This window comes from Gossypium arboreum, chromosome 5 (genome assembly GCF_025698485.1).
Source record: "Gossypium arboreum isolate Shixiya-1 chromosome 5, ASM2569848v2, whole genome shotgun sequence".
In the NCBI taxonomy this organism is placed as follows: domain Eukaryota; kingdom Viridiplantae; phylum Streptophyta; class Magnoliopsida; order Malvales; family Malvaceae; genus Gossypium; species Gossypium arboreum.
The window spans coordinates 4,764,571-4,780,538 of NC_069074.1; the positions used below are offsets into that span (position 1 = coordinate 4,764,571).

General features: G+C 28.1%; 1 protein-coding gene across 1 annotated transcript; it reads right to left on the minus strand.

The window, feature by feature from the left end:
- Nucleotides 1-4,807: 4,807 nt before the first annotated feature.
- Nucleotides 4,808-6,518, minus strand: LOC108472540 (serine/threonine-protein kinase UCNL-like). The gene has a single exon (XM_017774079.2). The coding sequence runs from the start codon at nucleotides 6,290-6,292 to the stop codon at nucleotides 5,048-5,050; it is 1,245 nt and encodes a 414-aa protein (XP_017629568.1). The 5' UTR covers nucleotides 6,293-6,518; the 3' UTR covers nucleotides 4,808-5,047.
- Between the last annotated feature and the right edge of the window lie 9,450 nt (nucleotides 6,519-15,968).

The following is a 15,968-nucleotide window of genomic DNA, read 5'->3' on the forward strand; positions in this document are numbered from 1 at the left end:
GTCTGCCCCACCGTCGGCGTTGTAAACCACTCAAAAACATCCAACTCCATGTCTATAAAAACAAAATTAGTTCAAGTTAATTAATTAAAAAATCCATCGACTCATTATAATTATACGTCTTATTACAATAATAAATTATTTTTTAATAATGTATCATCAATTAATTGTCTAATGATGTATAAAATTAAAAATGGCAAACAGAAAAACATTATATCTTAATAAAAATGACGGGAACTGAGAATATACCGGTTTACCAGCCCACCTATTGGCTGCTAGTCTTTTGTTATGAGTGACCATACAGGTGACAGTTGTGTCTTTAATTACCCTGTTTGTGTAAACTTTTCTTCCTCGTATTACCAAAAAGAAAAACTATATATATCAAAGCTTGTAAAATTGTTATCATGGTCGTCAGATGGATTATATTTTGGTTAAGTAATTTGATACCTTTAAAACGAAGATGGTACCCTGAATGAAGTATTTAACGAGGTTGAAAGGAAAATATTCAACTCAACTCCATGGTCCCTTGACTCCTTATTTTTAACATTTAAAGGAGCTTTGGTGCCTTTAAAAAACCGACCAGCAAGGTATGTTTTTCCCCCCTCCCTTTTAAACATTTGAAAAAGACAAGTAATCTCATTACCTTTTTCTGCTAAATGGTCTAAAGATGTAATTAACAAAGGCATCCATTGAAAGGTAACAACTTTAAAAAGTTGGTTTGAACATGAACGTTAAATAAAATAATCCAAAAGGCCGGCTAGGCATTGGACAACTCTTATCCCTTTTTACCCAAAGACCTAATGAAAGCATGGCAATGAGAGGAATTTGACTTGACCAATTCAAAGCAACAAGACTATGACAATATGATGCATTCTCGACAATTACTTCATGTAGAGGAATATATTTACCAATGCTGGCTGGGTCTTTGGTAAAAACAAAACAACCAACATCAATTCTCTCCTTCTTACACTCAAAAGTTTTTTATTTTTTATTTTATTTTGCTATATAAATTATTTGGATTGCAATGTAATATATATTTTATTCTCAGCCCTTTGAATTCGAATGTGATTGAAGCATTTGTCATGTGAGAAGCTCTGTCGTGATTGTCAAAGTCGGATTACAAGGAACTAGTTAATGATTTACTCTGGGATAAGGTTTTTAGTTTAATTTTACATGATTATTCTCAATTGAAATCATAATGGGATGCTAATAAGGTCACTCGGCAATTGACTATGGTCTTCTTATTTCATGCAAACCATCACATATTTGATATTCCCCTTGCTAGTTTATCTACAAATATTTCTTCTTTAACGCCAATGAAATAAAAATATTTAAGATTGGATGTATAACTTAAACCTCTTAACTTAATATTTAGAATCATCTCTTCTTCTTTTTTCTTTTTTTGCCTTGTATTTACTTTAGGGTTTTAATGCAGTGATATCCTGCTTTCAAAAATATATATATTTCTTTGTAAAACTCATAAATTCCTTAAAAATTTTAAATTTTTTTATTGAAAAGCATCCAACAAATCTACAACTTAAAAAAAAACAATTATAAATGTATTATCACTCAATTAATAGTATTTTCAAAATTTAAATTCTAAGTAACAAACTTTACATTAATATTTTCATTCCAATAATCTCGTAAATTTGACCTTAATTATTATATATAGAGGGAGAAAGAAAGATAATAATATAAAATTATATTGGTGTGCGTGAATAATAAGAGAAACAGTAACTTTAGCCGTTTAAAAATATTTTTGGCCCCATTCTACAAATTTCTGAGTAGTAGGCTTAGGGCATTATATGGATGATGATTTTTTTTAATCCATAGAATTATTTGTATTTTAATAAGTGAAGTTGCATCCAGATTGTTGTCGATAAATACTGAAGAGCATGCATGGGATATTGAGACAAAATCCCATGCAAATAAATGCAAAACCATGCACTCAGCTGTCAGCATAGCACGTGCCCACACCTTTCGCTTTTGGTGGGCCTATTCTGTGTGCTTCAAATATGCAAATTAAAATGAACTATTATTATATCTTTCTTTTCAATGACAATAATTCAGTTTATTTCATATTTTTAAAGACAACTCATCATCTTTTGTTTTTAATTCTAAAAAAAAAAAAGTATGACTTGGTATCTCTTTTGACACCATAGATATGTTATCCTAATACATCAAAATTTCCAATATTAAGGTTTTTTTTTTTTTTTTCTGAGGGCAAGGGGAATTACCTATACTTTAATAATTTTCTAAACCAAGAAGGGTTAAAAAGAAAAAGGCCAAAAATAATCGCACCTGAACAGGCAATTAGAAAATTAACCGGCAGGAATATCTAGGAAAACGAAAAAAAAAGAAAGAAACAGGACCATATTATTGTTGATTAAGAATGGAGAAGGTGGAAATTTGATTTAAAAATTTAAAATTATATTTATTAATGTTTTTGGAAGAAAAGTTATGAATATTGAAAATTTTTAGAATACAATTCTTTGATTTTTTTTTTGGATTTAATTTTGATTTAATGGTTGTCTAACTTGATCTTAGATGCATGTGGTTTGTTTTAAGTGTCAGCTTGACTTGCTCTTGAAATGAATTGAAAGCGATTTTCCACGGATGAATTGAATTAAAAGACAACTTTTCTTTAAAACATGTGGGGTTTTCTTCAAAATTTCTTTAAGTTCTTGAGTTTCTTCAGAGCTTTCTACAGTTATTTTTTAGACTTCTTAAACTTATGAACTTATAGAATGACCTTTCTGTAATGCCAATTACATAAAAAAAAATGTATCCATTTAATTATGCTACAAAAATTTAATTTTTATTTATTTATTATTAATCTCTTCCAAATTTAAAGATAAAATAAACAATTAATATTATCACCATGATAACTTTGACTTTAGCGTAAATTTAACATTACAGATACGGTTTTACAATGGTCCAATAAATTATCTTCTTCTACACAGCGTATAAGCTGCTTTTGTTTTGTCTAGTGAAGTGGGGAGGTGACCATAGTGAGGGAATTGCAATCACCCAAAATGACAAAAACTCCATTCAATTGAGTCACAATCACTGCAAAAACATTTGCTCAACAAATATAGGTAGCTCTAAAATACCCCCCACTACTGAAATAATTTAATTTGTACTTGTTATTTTAGTCAACTCCTGTTGGGTATTGTCTATTTGTGCTTTCCTTTGGTATATTAATTATTGATTCCGGCTGTACCTCCAATTAATTTGATATTTTGATTGATACCAAAGCTTCAGTAAATACCACCACTGCCATACCAACTTTATAGTATATATATGAAGCTTTACAAAAGCTAAAATGAATATTGTATGATATCCACTTTTAATTATGAGGAAGCTCAGCAGCCTTAATAGTAAGAAATTAATTAGGTTCTGAATCCGGGTTTCGTAGCTGTATACATGGGTTTGCTCCCATGTGGCACATATTTATAAAAAAAAAAATATATATTGTTTGCTTAATTTTATGTTTTAACGAAAAAAGAAAAAGAAAAAGGAAAGTAACATGATCATTTTATCCACTTTGCTGTTCAGTCCTCAGAGTTGGAAATTTTACTTTATGTATTTGCACATGGGATGGGATAATTATGGCAAACTTATTTTGTTACAAGATGAGACAGAAATGATTAAGTTAGATCTAGTTCCAAGTTGTATATGCGGCGCGCAAATGTTGAAAGTATGTTGTGGTAATGAGTAGGTCACAATCGTGGATCATCATAACTAAATTGAATTGACCTATTTACTATGTGATCAATATCATTTTTTTCCTCTTAAATTTATACTATTTTTATATTACAAACCAATATTTATTTTACCCGATAAAAGAAAGTTTAGTTCTTAAAAATTCATAAACATAACTATTCTTTTAATTATGATCATTTTAATACACTTTCTAATTCAAGTGTTTTTATTTATAAATATCAATTAGTTAAGTTTTATAATTTATTTATTTATTTCAAAAGATATTATTTGTGAAACACAATAAGACTATTAAGTCGTGTACATAATTTTGAATTGATTCCACTACTGTATTTTGGACAAATATACATTTGTTTATAGTTTTGAACACACCTTTAATTTTCAAAAAGAAAAGAATGATTATTAAGCAAAGAAAGTGGTGATAAGATGAGTTAATCATAAATTTTAATTTGATGATGAGGTTGGCATGATGATGTTAAAAACCATACCAAACACTATCTAAAAGTCTGGTTTTAAGTTGTGGACTCCAAATATATTCCAATACCTGAGTTAAGGACAAGGCAAAAGAGTGGAGAGTAATATTGGAGTTGATAATGATTGGGATATTTCTCCTCTACCAAATAAATATCCCGCCAGTTTTTACAGTGATTATTGGCCTTACAATGGTAGCTTCTCGATCAAACCCCCGTGCCTATCCTACTAATAAAGTCTTACCTTTTGTAAACAAATGACTTTCGCATTTCCATTCTAATATTCCACGCAACTTCCTCATATATATGATCACTTGGCAGGAATCCCATTCTCTATTCAAGTACGTCCATTCTAAGAAATGCCTCTTTCACCATGGAATACATATTTACATTATTAGGACATTATGTTAGATAAATCTTTAAATAGGTACACTAAGCTCTTATGTTTTTTTTTTTTATAAAAAAAAAATAATTAAATAAGCTCGTATTCTTTTATTTTTATTCATGAAAACTTTTGATTCTATGTTTGGTGAATTATGTGGAAGCAAAATAACAAGTGTAACAAATTCTTGCATACCAAGAAGATGAAACTGGACACAATATTTCAAATGTATTGGTTTCACTAAAAATAAGATATACTATAATTTTATAATCGTAAATTTAAAAAATACGAGCTATTTACGTCACACTACAATTTATAATGGCTTTATACCCCACTAGTTTCCGCCATTTTTCACGTTGCTACTGTTATTTTATGTACACTAATCCTACCAAAAAAAAAAAAAGCGAATTAAAATGTAAAAGAAGGATTTGATCTAACTTAAGCTTACACGTGCGTACAAAACTTCACACGTGCGTTAGAACTCCGAGAAAGAAACGTTTCGTGTATTCTCCGATGACGGCGACGGTAGTGGTGACGGTGGCATTGACAATGGAGTCTTCAAACTCTCATAATATTTCTTTATATCTATTTGGCCTCTCTCCGTCAAGTCGCCCTCTTCGATTGAGGGAATAAACGGCGGTCGTAATACCTCCGTCAAGAGGTCCCACCTGACCCCTTTGAAGAACGAGTGCTCTTTGATCTCGCACGCGCCTTTGTGATACCCGAGTCTTTTTCTTGGATCCTTGTGTAGTAACCGTTGGATCAAATCAGTCAAATCGCTTCGTTGTCCGATGAACTCCGGCTCTTTGTACAAAACGTTTCGAAACGTCTCCTTCCTGCTCTTCCCTTTGAAAGGTGTCGTACCGTAGAGCATCTCGTAGGTTAGAATTCCGAGAGCCCACCAATCGACGGCGAACTCATGTCCATCTCCACGTACTACTTCAGGTGACACGTATTCCTCGGTGCCCACGAAGGAGTTGGAACGTTCCCCGTTTGAGAAACTAGGTTTCCTTCGACTCACTGGGCTGACTCGGGCTGGTTTTGGTTTCTTATAAGCTTTGCGGTATTTGTTATCAGCTACGGCGGGGACCCATCGGATAAAGTTTCGTCGAACCGGAATGGCAGGCGATAAATTCGGATCCATTTTGAGGTCAGCTACAGTTTCTGATAATTGCTTCTTCTTTAAGTTGCGTGAAAGGTCGAAATCCGTTAAAGTGACGTGACCGGAGTGTTGAATGAGAATGTTTTCAGGCTTGAGATCTCGGTAAACGATGCCCAGGGAATGCAGGTGGTCTAGAGCGCAAATAATCTCGGCGAGGTAAAATTGGATGACAGGGGCGGAGAAAACGCGGTCGTGTTGACGGTAACGAAGGGCGTGGAGGTCAGAGCCAGGGCAGTAAGGGACAGCCCAGGCAATAAGGTCGGGGGTTTGGAGAAGACCCAAAAGACGAGGGAGAAATGGGTGGTGAGGAGTAGGGTTGGGAGGGGAAAGCCTGGACAAGACCTCTATCTCCCAACGGGCACGACGGTCAGAATCAGGTTTGGATCTTTGTACAACCTTAAGGGCAAACGGGGAAGGAGCGATGGGGTCGGTAGAAGTGTGGTGCACGAGAAAGACAGAACCCAAAGCTCCTTTGCCCAGGATTTTGATGGCTTTGAGGTGGTCCAAATCTAACTCAGGTGGAAATGAGGGTGAAGATTGAGGATTATCCATAACCATTTCAGAGGGAGAAGAAAAAGGAGAGAGAGACTGGTGAGGGGGAGAGGGGAAGATAGCGCTGAGGGCTGAGGTTTGGTGTTTATATATAGAGAGAGAGAATTAGTTTTTGGTTGGTTGATAGCACTGGTATTTGTTATGGGTGGAAGTGAGGCTGTCCTTTGGTGTGTGTTTGAAGCAGTGATTTCAGTCCTTTCGTCATTTCTAACAAATTTCTCGCAAATTATAAAACCCACCACAACGAAACCTACGCATATGGGTCGGGTTAGATCCGGTTACTGTTTCACTTTTTCTTTTCAAGTTCGTTTGTAAGTTCGTTATAGTTTTGTCACTTCCTTTTATCGCAGAGACGGGTGGCTTAAGGAGCCACTTCCAATTTTCAACGTTATCCGTCTATATATTAATAAATTTTATATATTTTTTTAATTTTATGTATTTTTAACTTTAAAAAATAAAATTTTATTATTCTTTAATTTTATCCATAAATTATTTTATATTTACTCTTCATATAAAAGATTAATCTCCATAAAAAAAATCAAACTCTAAAAACTATTAAGATAGTATTTGAAAAATCATATGATAATTAGATTTTTGTATAATCATTTCTAATTATACATGAGTGATGTTATATTTTGATAACTATTTAAATTGGTGGATCCCATTGAATTGAGTGTAATTGAAACACCCCAATTATACTTTCACATTCTTAGGGAAGGGTGATAATTGAAGCAATTACACATGTAATTACACTTGAATTCAACTTTAGAAAAATTATTTGTATACAAGTTCAAGTTATCAATTTTTATATTATGAGCATGAACGTGTATGATATTTGGGATGGTTATGACAAAGTTTTATTATAAATCCTAAAAGTTATATTATAAAAAAAATTATGTATATTTTATAATGTTATAACAAAAATTATATTATTTAAATCCTATTTTTTAAGTTATGGCAAAAATAGTATAAAATTAATATATATTTATTTTTATAAAAAGTTACGGACATAATTGATTTATGTGTCCACATTTTATATTATAAAAATATTTTGTTTTTCGTAAAAAATGTTATAATTTTTTATCGTAACTTATTTCTATAAAAATAACTTTTAAAATTATAACAAAAAATTATATTATTTATAAAAATGTGATGAAAATTATTGAACACGTTATAAAAAAATCATAGAAGTTATATACTATAAATTTTATATTATTTTTTGCTTAATCTACATATTCTAAAAGAGTTATAAGATAGCATAATATATTCTAAAAGAGTTATAAGATAGCATAATTCTTTCTCCAAATTAAGTTTATATAAATTTTTATGATTAAAGTTACGACTATTTGCACCATGAACAAAATATTATATGATAAATGTTAATTATGCAAATACAAAAAACGTTTTCCTACACCATGTCGTAGAGTGTGATAACATTTGAGAGAATTGAGTTAGACACAAGTATTAGGGACGGCTCACGAATTCTTTAATTTAATATATTTAAGGTTTTGATGTAATGACCTGAAATTCACGGGCACCGGAAAAGTGAGTATAGGGCCTCCATCTTAGTGAAATAAGTTCAAAAATAATTATTAAAAAAAATATTTATGAGCCTAGTGGTGTGTCTAATTAGGATTTAATTAGGTGAAATTAGCTTAATTTAGAATAATTAAGTAAAAAGGGCTAAATTGACTTACCTATCAAACTTCCAAGCTTTAAAATCCCTATTTCCCCTATTTCCTTTCTTTCCTTTCTTTTTCTCCTTCTTTCTCCCCTGTTTCGTTTCTTCTCTGTTTCTTTTGTTATGTTTCTTTAATTCTTTTATGTTATATTTTATATTTAATTAATTTAATAAATATCTATTTTAATAACAAATACTAATATTACAATTGGATACATATTTAATTTTACATTTGTACCAATAATTTTATTACAATTGTCATTATTTAATTTGTTTCTTAAACAAAAATCTCATAATTTAATAATTTAATTATTTAATTAACAAATATCTTTTACTTAAATTATAAGTAATTTAGTATTTAAATTACAAATGTACCAATACAATTCTTACACATGTATATTTTATTACCATACAATTGTCTTCTATTTAATTTATTTATAATATATTATTAATTAAATAATCATAATAATTTAATATAAAACTATAATAATAATCATTATAATATATATATATATATAATTTAATATATAAAACCTAAATAAAATCTTTGATTTTATTTCAATATGCTGCCTCAATTTATGTAAATGGCTTAATTGCCATTTTGATCCTTTTATTTTCTATTACTTTAGAATTAAACTTTTACCCTTTTTCAATTTAGTTCTTTTTGCTAATTATTCTAAATTAAGCTAATTTCACCTAATTAAATCCTAATTAGACACACCACTAGGCTCATAAATATTTTTTTAATAATTATTTTTGAACTTATTTCACTAAGACGGAGGCCCTATACTCACTTTTCCGGTGCCCGTGAATTTCAGGTCATTACATTTGAAATGTGTTTGAGAGAACATTTGTTGTTTTAAAAAATATTTCTCATATTAACAACATTACATTAGTATAACTTAAAAGAAATAAGGTTGGATCGTACTAGCATGTTGCATACTTCATAACTTCATTCATAGGTGGATTTGGGATGATCTATACTTTGAAGAGTACATGGAAGAAAGAGATTTTATAATTTTAATGATACGGATTCAAACTCAAATGGCGATGATAAACTCAGTCAAAGAGTAAAGTGGTACCTTTATTTAAATTTTATTGAGTAAATTCCTTAGGGAATTTGTTTATTTTACATGGTAAGTGGATTTTTTACCCACCTTCAAACCACTTTCAATACTTTTCTCTATATATACAACCAACCACCAAACATTTTTAGATTATGATTATTATTTTAAATTCATCTTTAATTTTAAATCATTCTCTAAATTATGAGATGTAATTTAAAATGAAAATTTTAAAAAATAATTATCGTTAGATGTTTTAAAATATTAATTTTAAGATTTTGAAGTTTTTATATAAGTTTTATTAATTTTAATTTTAGTTTATTTGTAATTTTACTTTTAAAAATTATGGGATAATATTTTATTTCTTTAAATCTAATTATATAATATTTAATGTATCATTTAACATTTGAATTAACAACTTTAATAATAAAAATAAAATGATTCATGTAACATTGATAATCTTAAATGCAACTAAAACATTTTAAAATTAAGAATTAATTTAAAATAAAAATCATAATTAAAAAATATTTGGTACAATTAACTCTAAAATATTCCATCAAACTTATCAATATGATATCACTAAGACAAATATTGCAGGGGACGGGGTAAGGGTACAATAAGATGCTTATACCATTTTTGCATAGTGGTATCCACCATTATTATTTTATTTATTTATTTGTTACTATTATTATGAGAGTACAATAATTCTACTCTTGCCACCCATATGGAAGGATGTCTTTATAAGTGTAATGAGTTGGTTAAAGTGGATAGCCCTTTTTTTATTTTTATTAAACAAAAAGGAAATTAGCGAAGAAAAAAAAATGAGCACACGTGTTTGTGAGAAATAAAAGATGATGCATCGAGCCAAATGAAAGACAAAAATGATTGGTTTGATATACGGGTTTCACATGGGGCTACCCATAATCTAAGGGAAAATAATACGATCGTGCATCTTCATGAATTTAGGTTTGTTGTCCCTTTTTTTATTTTTCTACAAATAAATACATAATATGAATCTATTTTAAATTTGAGCCAACATTTTATTAATCATCGTAATGTTAGTTTTCCCCGAGCGTGAAGTTAATATTTCAATTATTGAAGCTATAGCATGTGGGTTGCATTAAGTTCATTTAAATAATGCGGAAATGTTTGTTGATGAATGATATGCTTAGTAGCAGTCACAATTTTTGAGGGAAATGTCCCAATGAGGAAGCGTTTCTTTTATAGCAAAAATATGAGCAAATGTGGATTTATGGGAATTGTCGGATTCAATCACCTCCCCAGATGTCGTATGAAAATTGAACATCAACGTCACTACCTTGCTTAATTAATTTCATATTTGATTATTTTATATTTATTTTTAAGTTACAAATAATCTTTTAATTAAAATCAATTAATTTCATAATTAATTAACTAGAATAAATTTAGAGATAATATTAGCATGGCGTTAAAATGAAAAAGTATTTATATAATGCCTTTTAACTTTGATGAAATTACATGATAATATGATAATAATAGAATTACAAATTAGTATTCAAAATTTATTATTTATTTATGGTCTTCCAATAACAATTTTCTGATTTATTTTGAGAATTTTAATTGAAGCATTATGTTTTGACCAAAACACTTGTAATAATGTCTGACTGATGCAAATATGATGTAATTCTTAAATCAATAAAATTATAACATTGGGTTTTAATGGTAATTTTAAATTCCAATATTTCAGAATCCCCAAAAAGTTGATAAATTAGGCAGGGTTGTTTTTTCTGGATTTAGAGTGACACTGCAACAAGGTTAAGATCTGTAGGGATATTTGACAGTATTAATTAATTTATTAAGGCAGAAATCTATTTCTGATTTGTTTGATCATTATGCTCTTAAAAAGGTGAATAAAATCTAACGTGTATCTTCTCACCATAATCATTACCTCTTTCTTTCTTGATGCATTACTATTTTATAACTACAAACTCAGATTTGCAGAAATATTAATTACGACTTCAAAGTAGACTGTCACTTAATATTATTATTGACTATTTTAAAAAGAAATTAATTAGTTTAAAAAAATAAAATTGAATTTGCCATCTATTTAAAATATTTTTAAATTCATTCACATTCAAATACGATGCAAATTTCCACCTTAGTGCCTTTGTGTATACTACTTTTCTTAGTCATGTTTTATTTAATATTTGAAATAGTTTTATGCAAATATTTAACCGAAACTATTGACACATAAAACCAAATTTAAAAAAGTGTTTCTCCACTTAAATTTAAGTTAATCTTTTGCATAGCTTATAGAAAAAGGCAATAATTGAAAACATTTTTGTTTTATATATTTCACATCCCACCCATCCATTTTCCTTCTTCTTTCTATGTCCTATTCATTCCATATTTTTTCTATATAAAAAAATTTATGGCCCCGTTTGAGAATAGATCGATAATTAATTGCAGTGATCGGTTTAACTAAATGATTCTATTAATTGAGTCTATTAACTATTTATTTAAAATTGTTTCATATATTTAAGCTAATAGCTGAAAGTTGATATGTGTAAAATGACAAATAAGGATATGACACATTTTATTGTTAAGTATTTATTCCTTTATAATATTTTAGTCTATAGTGAGTGAAATTATTGAAATAAAACACTACTACCAAGGAATTATAACATCTATTATGGAAATTAATTAGTGAATATTTTTAAAATTTAAATAAACAAATTTCTTAAGTTGGATAAAATTTATTTTACACAAGTAGATTGAAAATAAATTAATTAGTGATTGAAGGCTACTGATATTTTTGCAGCCCTATTAGGTTTGAAAGCATTTAACAAATGAAGTAATTTTTTAGCAAATATAGTCATATATGTCATTCCACATATCTCATTGCTAATCAATTGTGAAAAAATTTGTCCATCCATGTGTTTTTTGTTTGGAGGTTTTAGCTCAACAAACGCTTGCAAACCTCTATTCATTAAACACTGCATTTAGAAGGTTTGACTACTCAATTCTCTATTTTTATCCAAATCAACTAAAAAAAGACTCAAAATCCTATTTACCAAACACCCTATGTTCCAAAATAAGTTTAATGATTTTTTATTTTGAATTAAAAATTATGAATCAAATTTATGGAAAATAAAAAAGTGAAATATTATACATACGAAAGTCGAAGTTTTTAAAACTCCTTACTAGTTGATAGAAATGTATATCAAAAAAGGAAGCTAACTCTCAAAATTTGAGTAATATATACCATTGGGCTTCGACCTTAATTTGCTTTAAGAATGATATTAAGGGTTGCTTTAAAATTTTTTATTACATAGATAATTAACATTAACGCATGTCCTATTTCCTATCTAATGGCTCCTGTTTTTGCATAGAATCTCTTTTGGAATTGCATGTTTCCATCAAAAGACTCACGGGATTGAGCAAAGAGAAAATAGGGTGTTAGCTAACAAATAAAAGCTATATATAAATTTTTTTTTTTGAAAGATATAAATAGAGTGGTAAAGAAAGGCATTTCGTGGGGTTCTAGATGTTGGCATCTTCTTGATTAAACATATATATATACTTTGGAAAAGGATCCACAAACCTACAAACCCCATATCATACAACTTTAGGATACATAAAATCTTTTCTACTGTTTTCTTTTTGCTATCGTTTCAGTCCAGTTGGAGATTATAACCCCACCAACTATTTATATATTTACGCATACACAAAACCTAATTTTTATGCCTTTTGAAGTTGGGTTTTTAGTATGATGTATTCCTGTCTGCCATGATTTGGTGGGAGAAAATGTAAGGTTCCACTTCCACCTAAGCTCATGGTAAAAAAAAAAAAAAGCAATGAGAAAATTAAACCAGTAATTATATTCCCTCCACTCACCCCATATGTCAATGTTAGGAATATATGTGTACTTTAAAGAAAGAAAGAAAAAAAGTATATATACTTTTATGATGCTGTTGTTGGCCATGATTTCACCACATAGAACGACCCCCCCCTCCCTTTTTATTATTTATAAAAAAAGGTTGGTTTAAATTTTCTGTCTTATTTTATTTTTGTTAACGAAAAAATTTGTTAATGCAACATACACATAGATTATTATATAAATGACATGTCAAGATTTAAATAATTTAAATAATTTTCAATTTTTTAAAAATACTTTTAAATGTTTTAAAAATATTGATATGGATATAATGTGAACAAAGTTAATGGATTGTTTGATAATATTTTTTCTGCAAGTGTTATTATGTAAATGTGTTATAAATTTTAAACTTGAAAAAGAAAAGTAGCTTAGTTGGTTTGGAGCAAGAAATTGAATTATTTGGATATAAAAAGAAGGGTGTAAAGTGAAAAGATAATGAAATGATGCGCTGCATGGGATTCATTGGAGAGAGAAAGAGGCTTCAATTCAATCTTGGTTAATGTGGGATACAACAATGTACATTTGTTTTGTTTGAGCTCAAAAGTGGGACCTGCCACACCCTGTTTCATGTTTCATCTCATTTCCTTTCCAATCATTTTCGACCGTCTGATTGATATCATCAAAATTCAAACTCCACAATTTATGATTAATGATCGACCATACAGTTATTTTGGTACGAACTTTTCCTTTTTTAGTTTGGTTTGCAGTTGTATCTCAAGTGCTTTTTTGGAGAAATTAACTTTATATTTATTACCACATGCTCACCTCACAAATTATGAATAATATTTTCTCTCTTTTCTTTTTTCATTTATTTTGTTAATTAATCTATGCTATAATTCAACATCAAGAGTTAATAAAACAGTAATCCAATTAAGAAAAACTCAAAAATCTTTCTTTTATATACAAATTATTTTTCGTAAATTAGTAATAACTATTAAATGGGTGTATGTGACTTTTAACTTTATCAAAATATTTAAAAACCCTAAACCTAAAAAATATTTTAAAATTATTCTTTAAAATAAAAGAAAATTGCCGTTTACAAAAAAACTATTATTTTATTTAAGTTATACAATGTTTACATAATTTTTATACTGCTATATTTAAAAGTTATTACTTATTTAAATTATATATTTTATAAGTGTATTATAATTCATTGCAGAGCTTGATAACATGAAAGAATTCATGTACTATATGGTTCTAAACTAATATTATCTATCCATAATCATCATTTTAAATTGGCAAGTAGTTGAAAGAAATGAAAGTCAACTTCTTTTCTGGACATTTGAATCAAGTTTGAGAGGACTTTATTTGAATATTACTCTGATTCGAACATAATTATATCTAAACTGTAAAACAGATGAATACATTTGTGGTTTATAAAATAATTGAAGATAAAATTGTTGAGGATGAAATTAATTGAGAGATAATTTTGTAAATAAAAAGTAAATTAAAGGATGAAAAGAAAAAAATGTATAAATAAGGGTAAGTTTTGATGTACTTTAAATTGTAATAGTGATTAGAATATTTTATAACAATAGTTTTGTTATTTGAGAAAAGGTAATACACAAGAAATAGAAATAGAAATATAGTTATATGTTTTAATAGTGTATATAAAATATTTCAAATGATGTACATTTAAAAAGTAGAATACTAAAGTTTGAGAAAAATCCATTACTCAGGTTTTATAATTTTAAAGATATAAATGTAAATGTACCCATTAAGTGGGTCTCACATAATTTAATTATATTTAAGTTTATTATTAAAAAAATCATTCTATATTTATTATGATGATGAATATGACTTGAATCCTCTATTTACCTTTTACATACATAGTTTTTTATCCAAATTATACCACTCCATCCAAGCTAATAATTATGTCTTTTAATATATATACATAATTTGACTTGCCGCTGATTTATTTCACATAACATCTAAGTATTAATCAAAACTCCATTTGTGTTGTATTAATTAAACATCTAACCTTCAATATTAATTCTAAAATATGGTTTCAGCAATAAGTATGTTTAAATAATGACTTTAGCTCCTACTCTAATATTTATACTTTTAAGTTTAGTTGGACTTAATAATTTATTTTAAATTTATTATATGGTGTAATTTGTATAATATAAAAATTAAATATTTTTTCAATAATTTCATTTCCTTCTCCCATTTATCAAAACAAATAAATAAATATTTTTGTATTTAAAATTTTAATAAGAATCCATATAATGATACTAAAAGAAATATATATATATATAATTATTAAATATTAAATAGAAACAATATAATTTTATTTTTTTTTTAAAATATGGGTGGTTATAGATGGACCAGAATAGGATATTTAAATATATAAACGGATTTGGACAAAATTTGAAACTCATATTTTAAGTTAGGTGTGACTTTGGCAACCATATATACTATTATTACCATACATATAGACATGTTTTAGGGTTGAGCTATCCACTCGAGTTCTGATTAAAATGCATGATGTTAATTAGATGTGATTTAAAAAAAGAAAAAGAAAAAAGAATGGCTCTTAAACAAATTAAAATCCTATCAATTTCTTCTCTAAAATTGTAATGATAAAAATAATATATATTTAATTTTAGTAAAGATATATTAATGTAGTAAAGGAAATATTTATATATAAAATTACTAAATATTTGATAAAAATTTTAAAAATATACATACGAGGAAGTCTAGAGGGACATGGGTGAGGCATTTACAATAACAAGTGAGCCTAAGTAAAATTTGAAGTTAAAACTTCGAGTGGAACCCTTTATATTATTACCTGCAGAGAGTTTAAACCAAAAAAACAAGGCCTTAAATAAGGGTTTTGGAAACAAATAAGCCCATCTTAAAAACAAATCAGGCCTTGGACAGAGCCCGAATTCAAATAAAGTAATTTGTGCTAGCTGTAACTTTGATGTACATTCATTTAATGTAGAGTATTGATGTTATCGCCACTTCTCTTTTCTTTTTTTATTTAAAATCAAACTTGGGATGAATTGATGATATGGT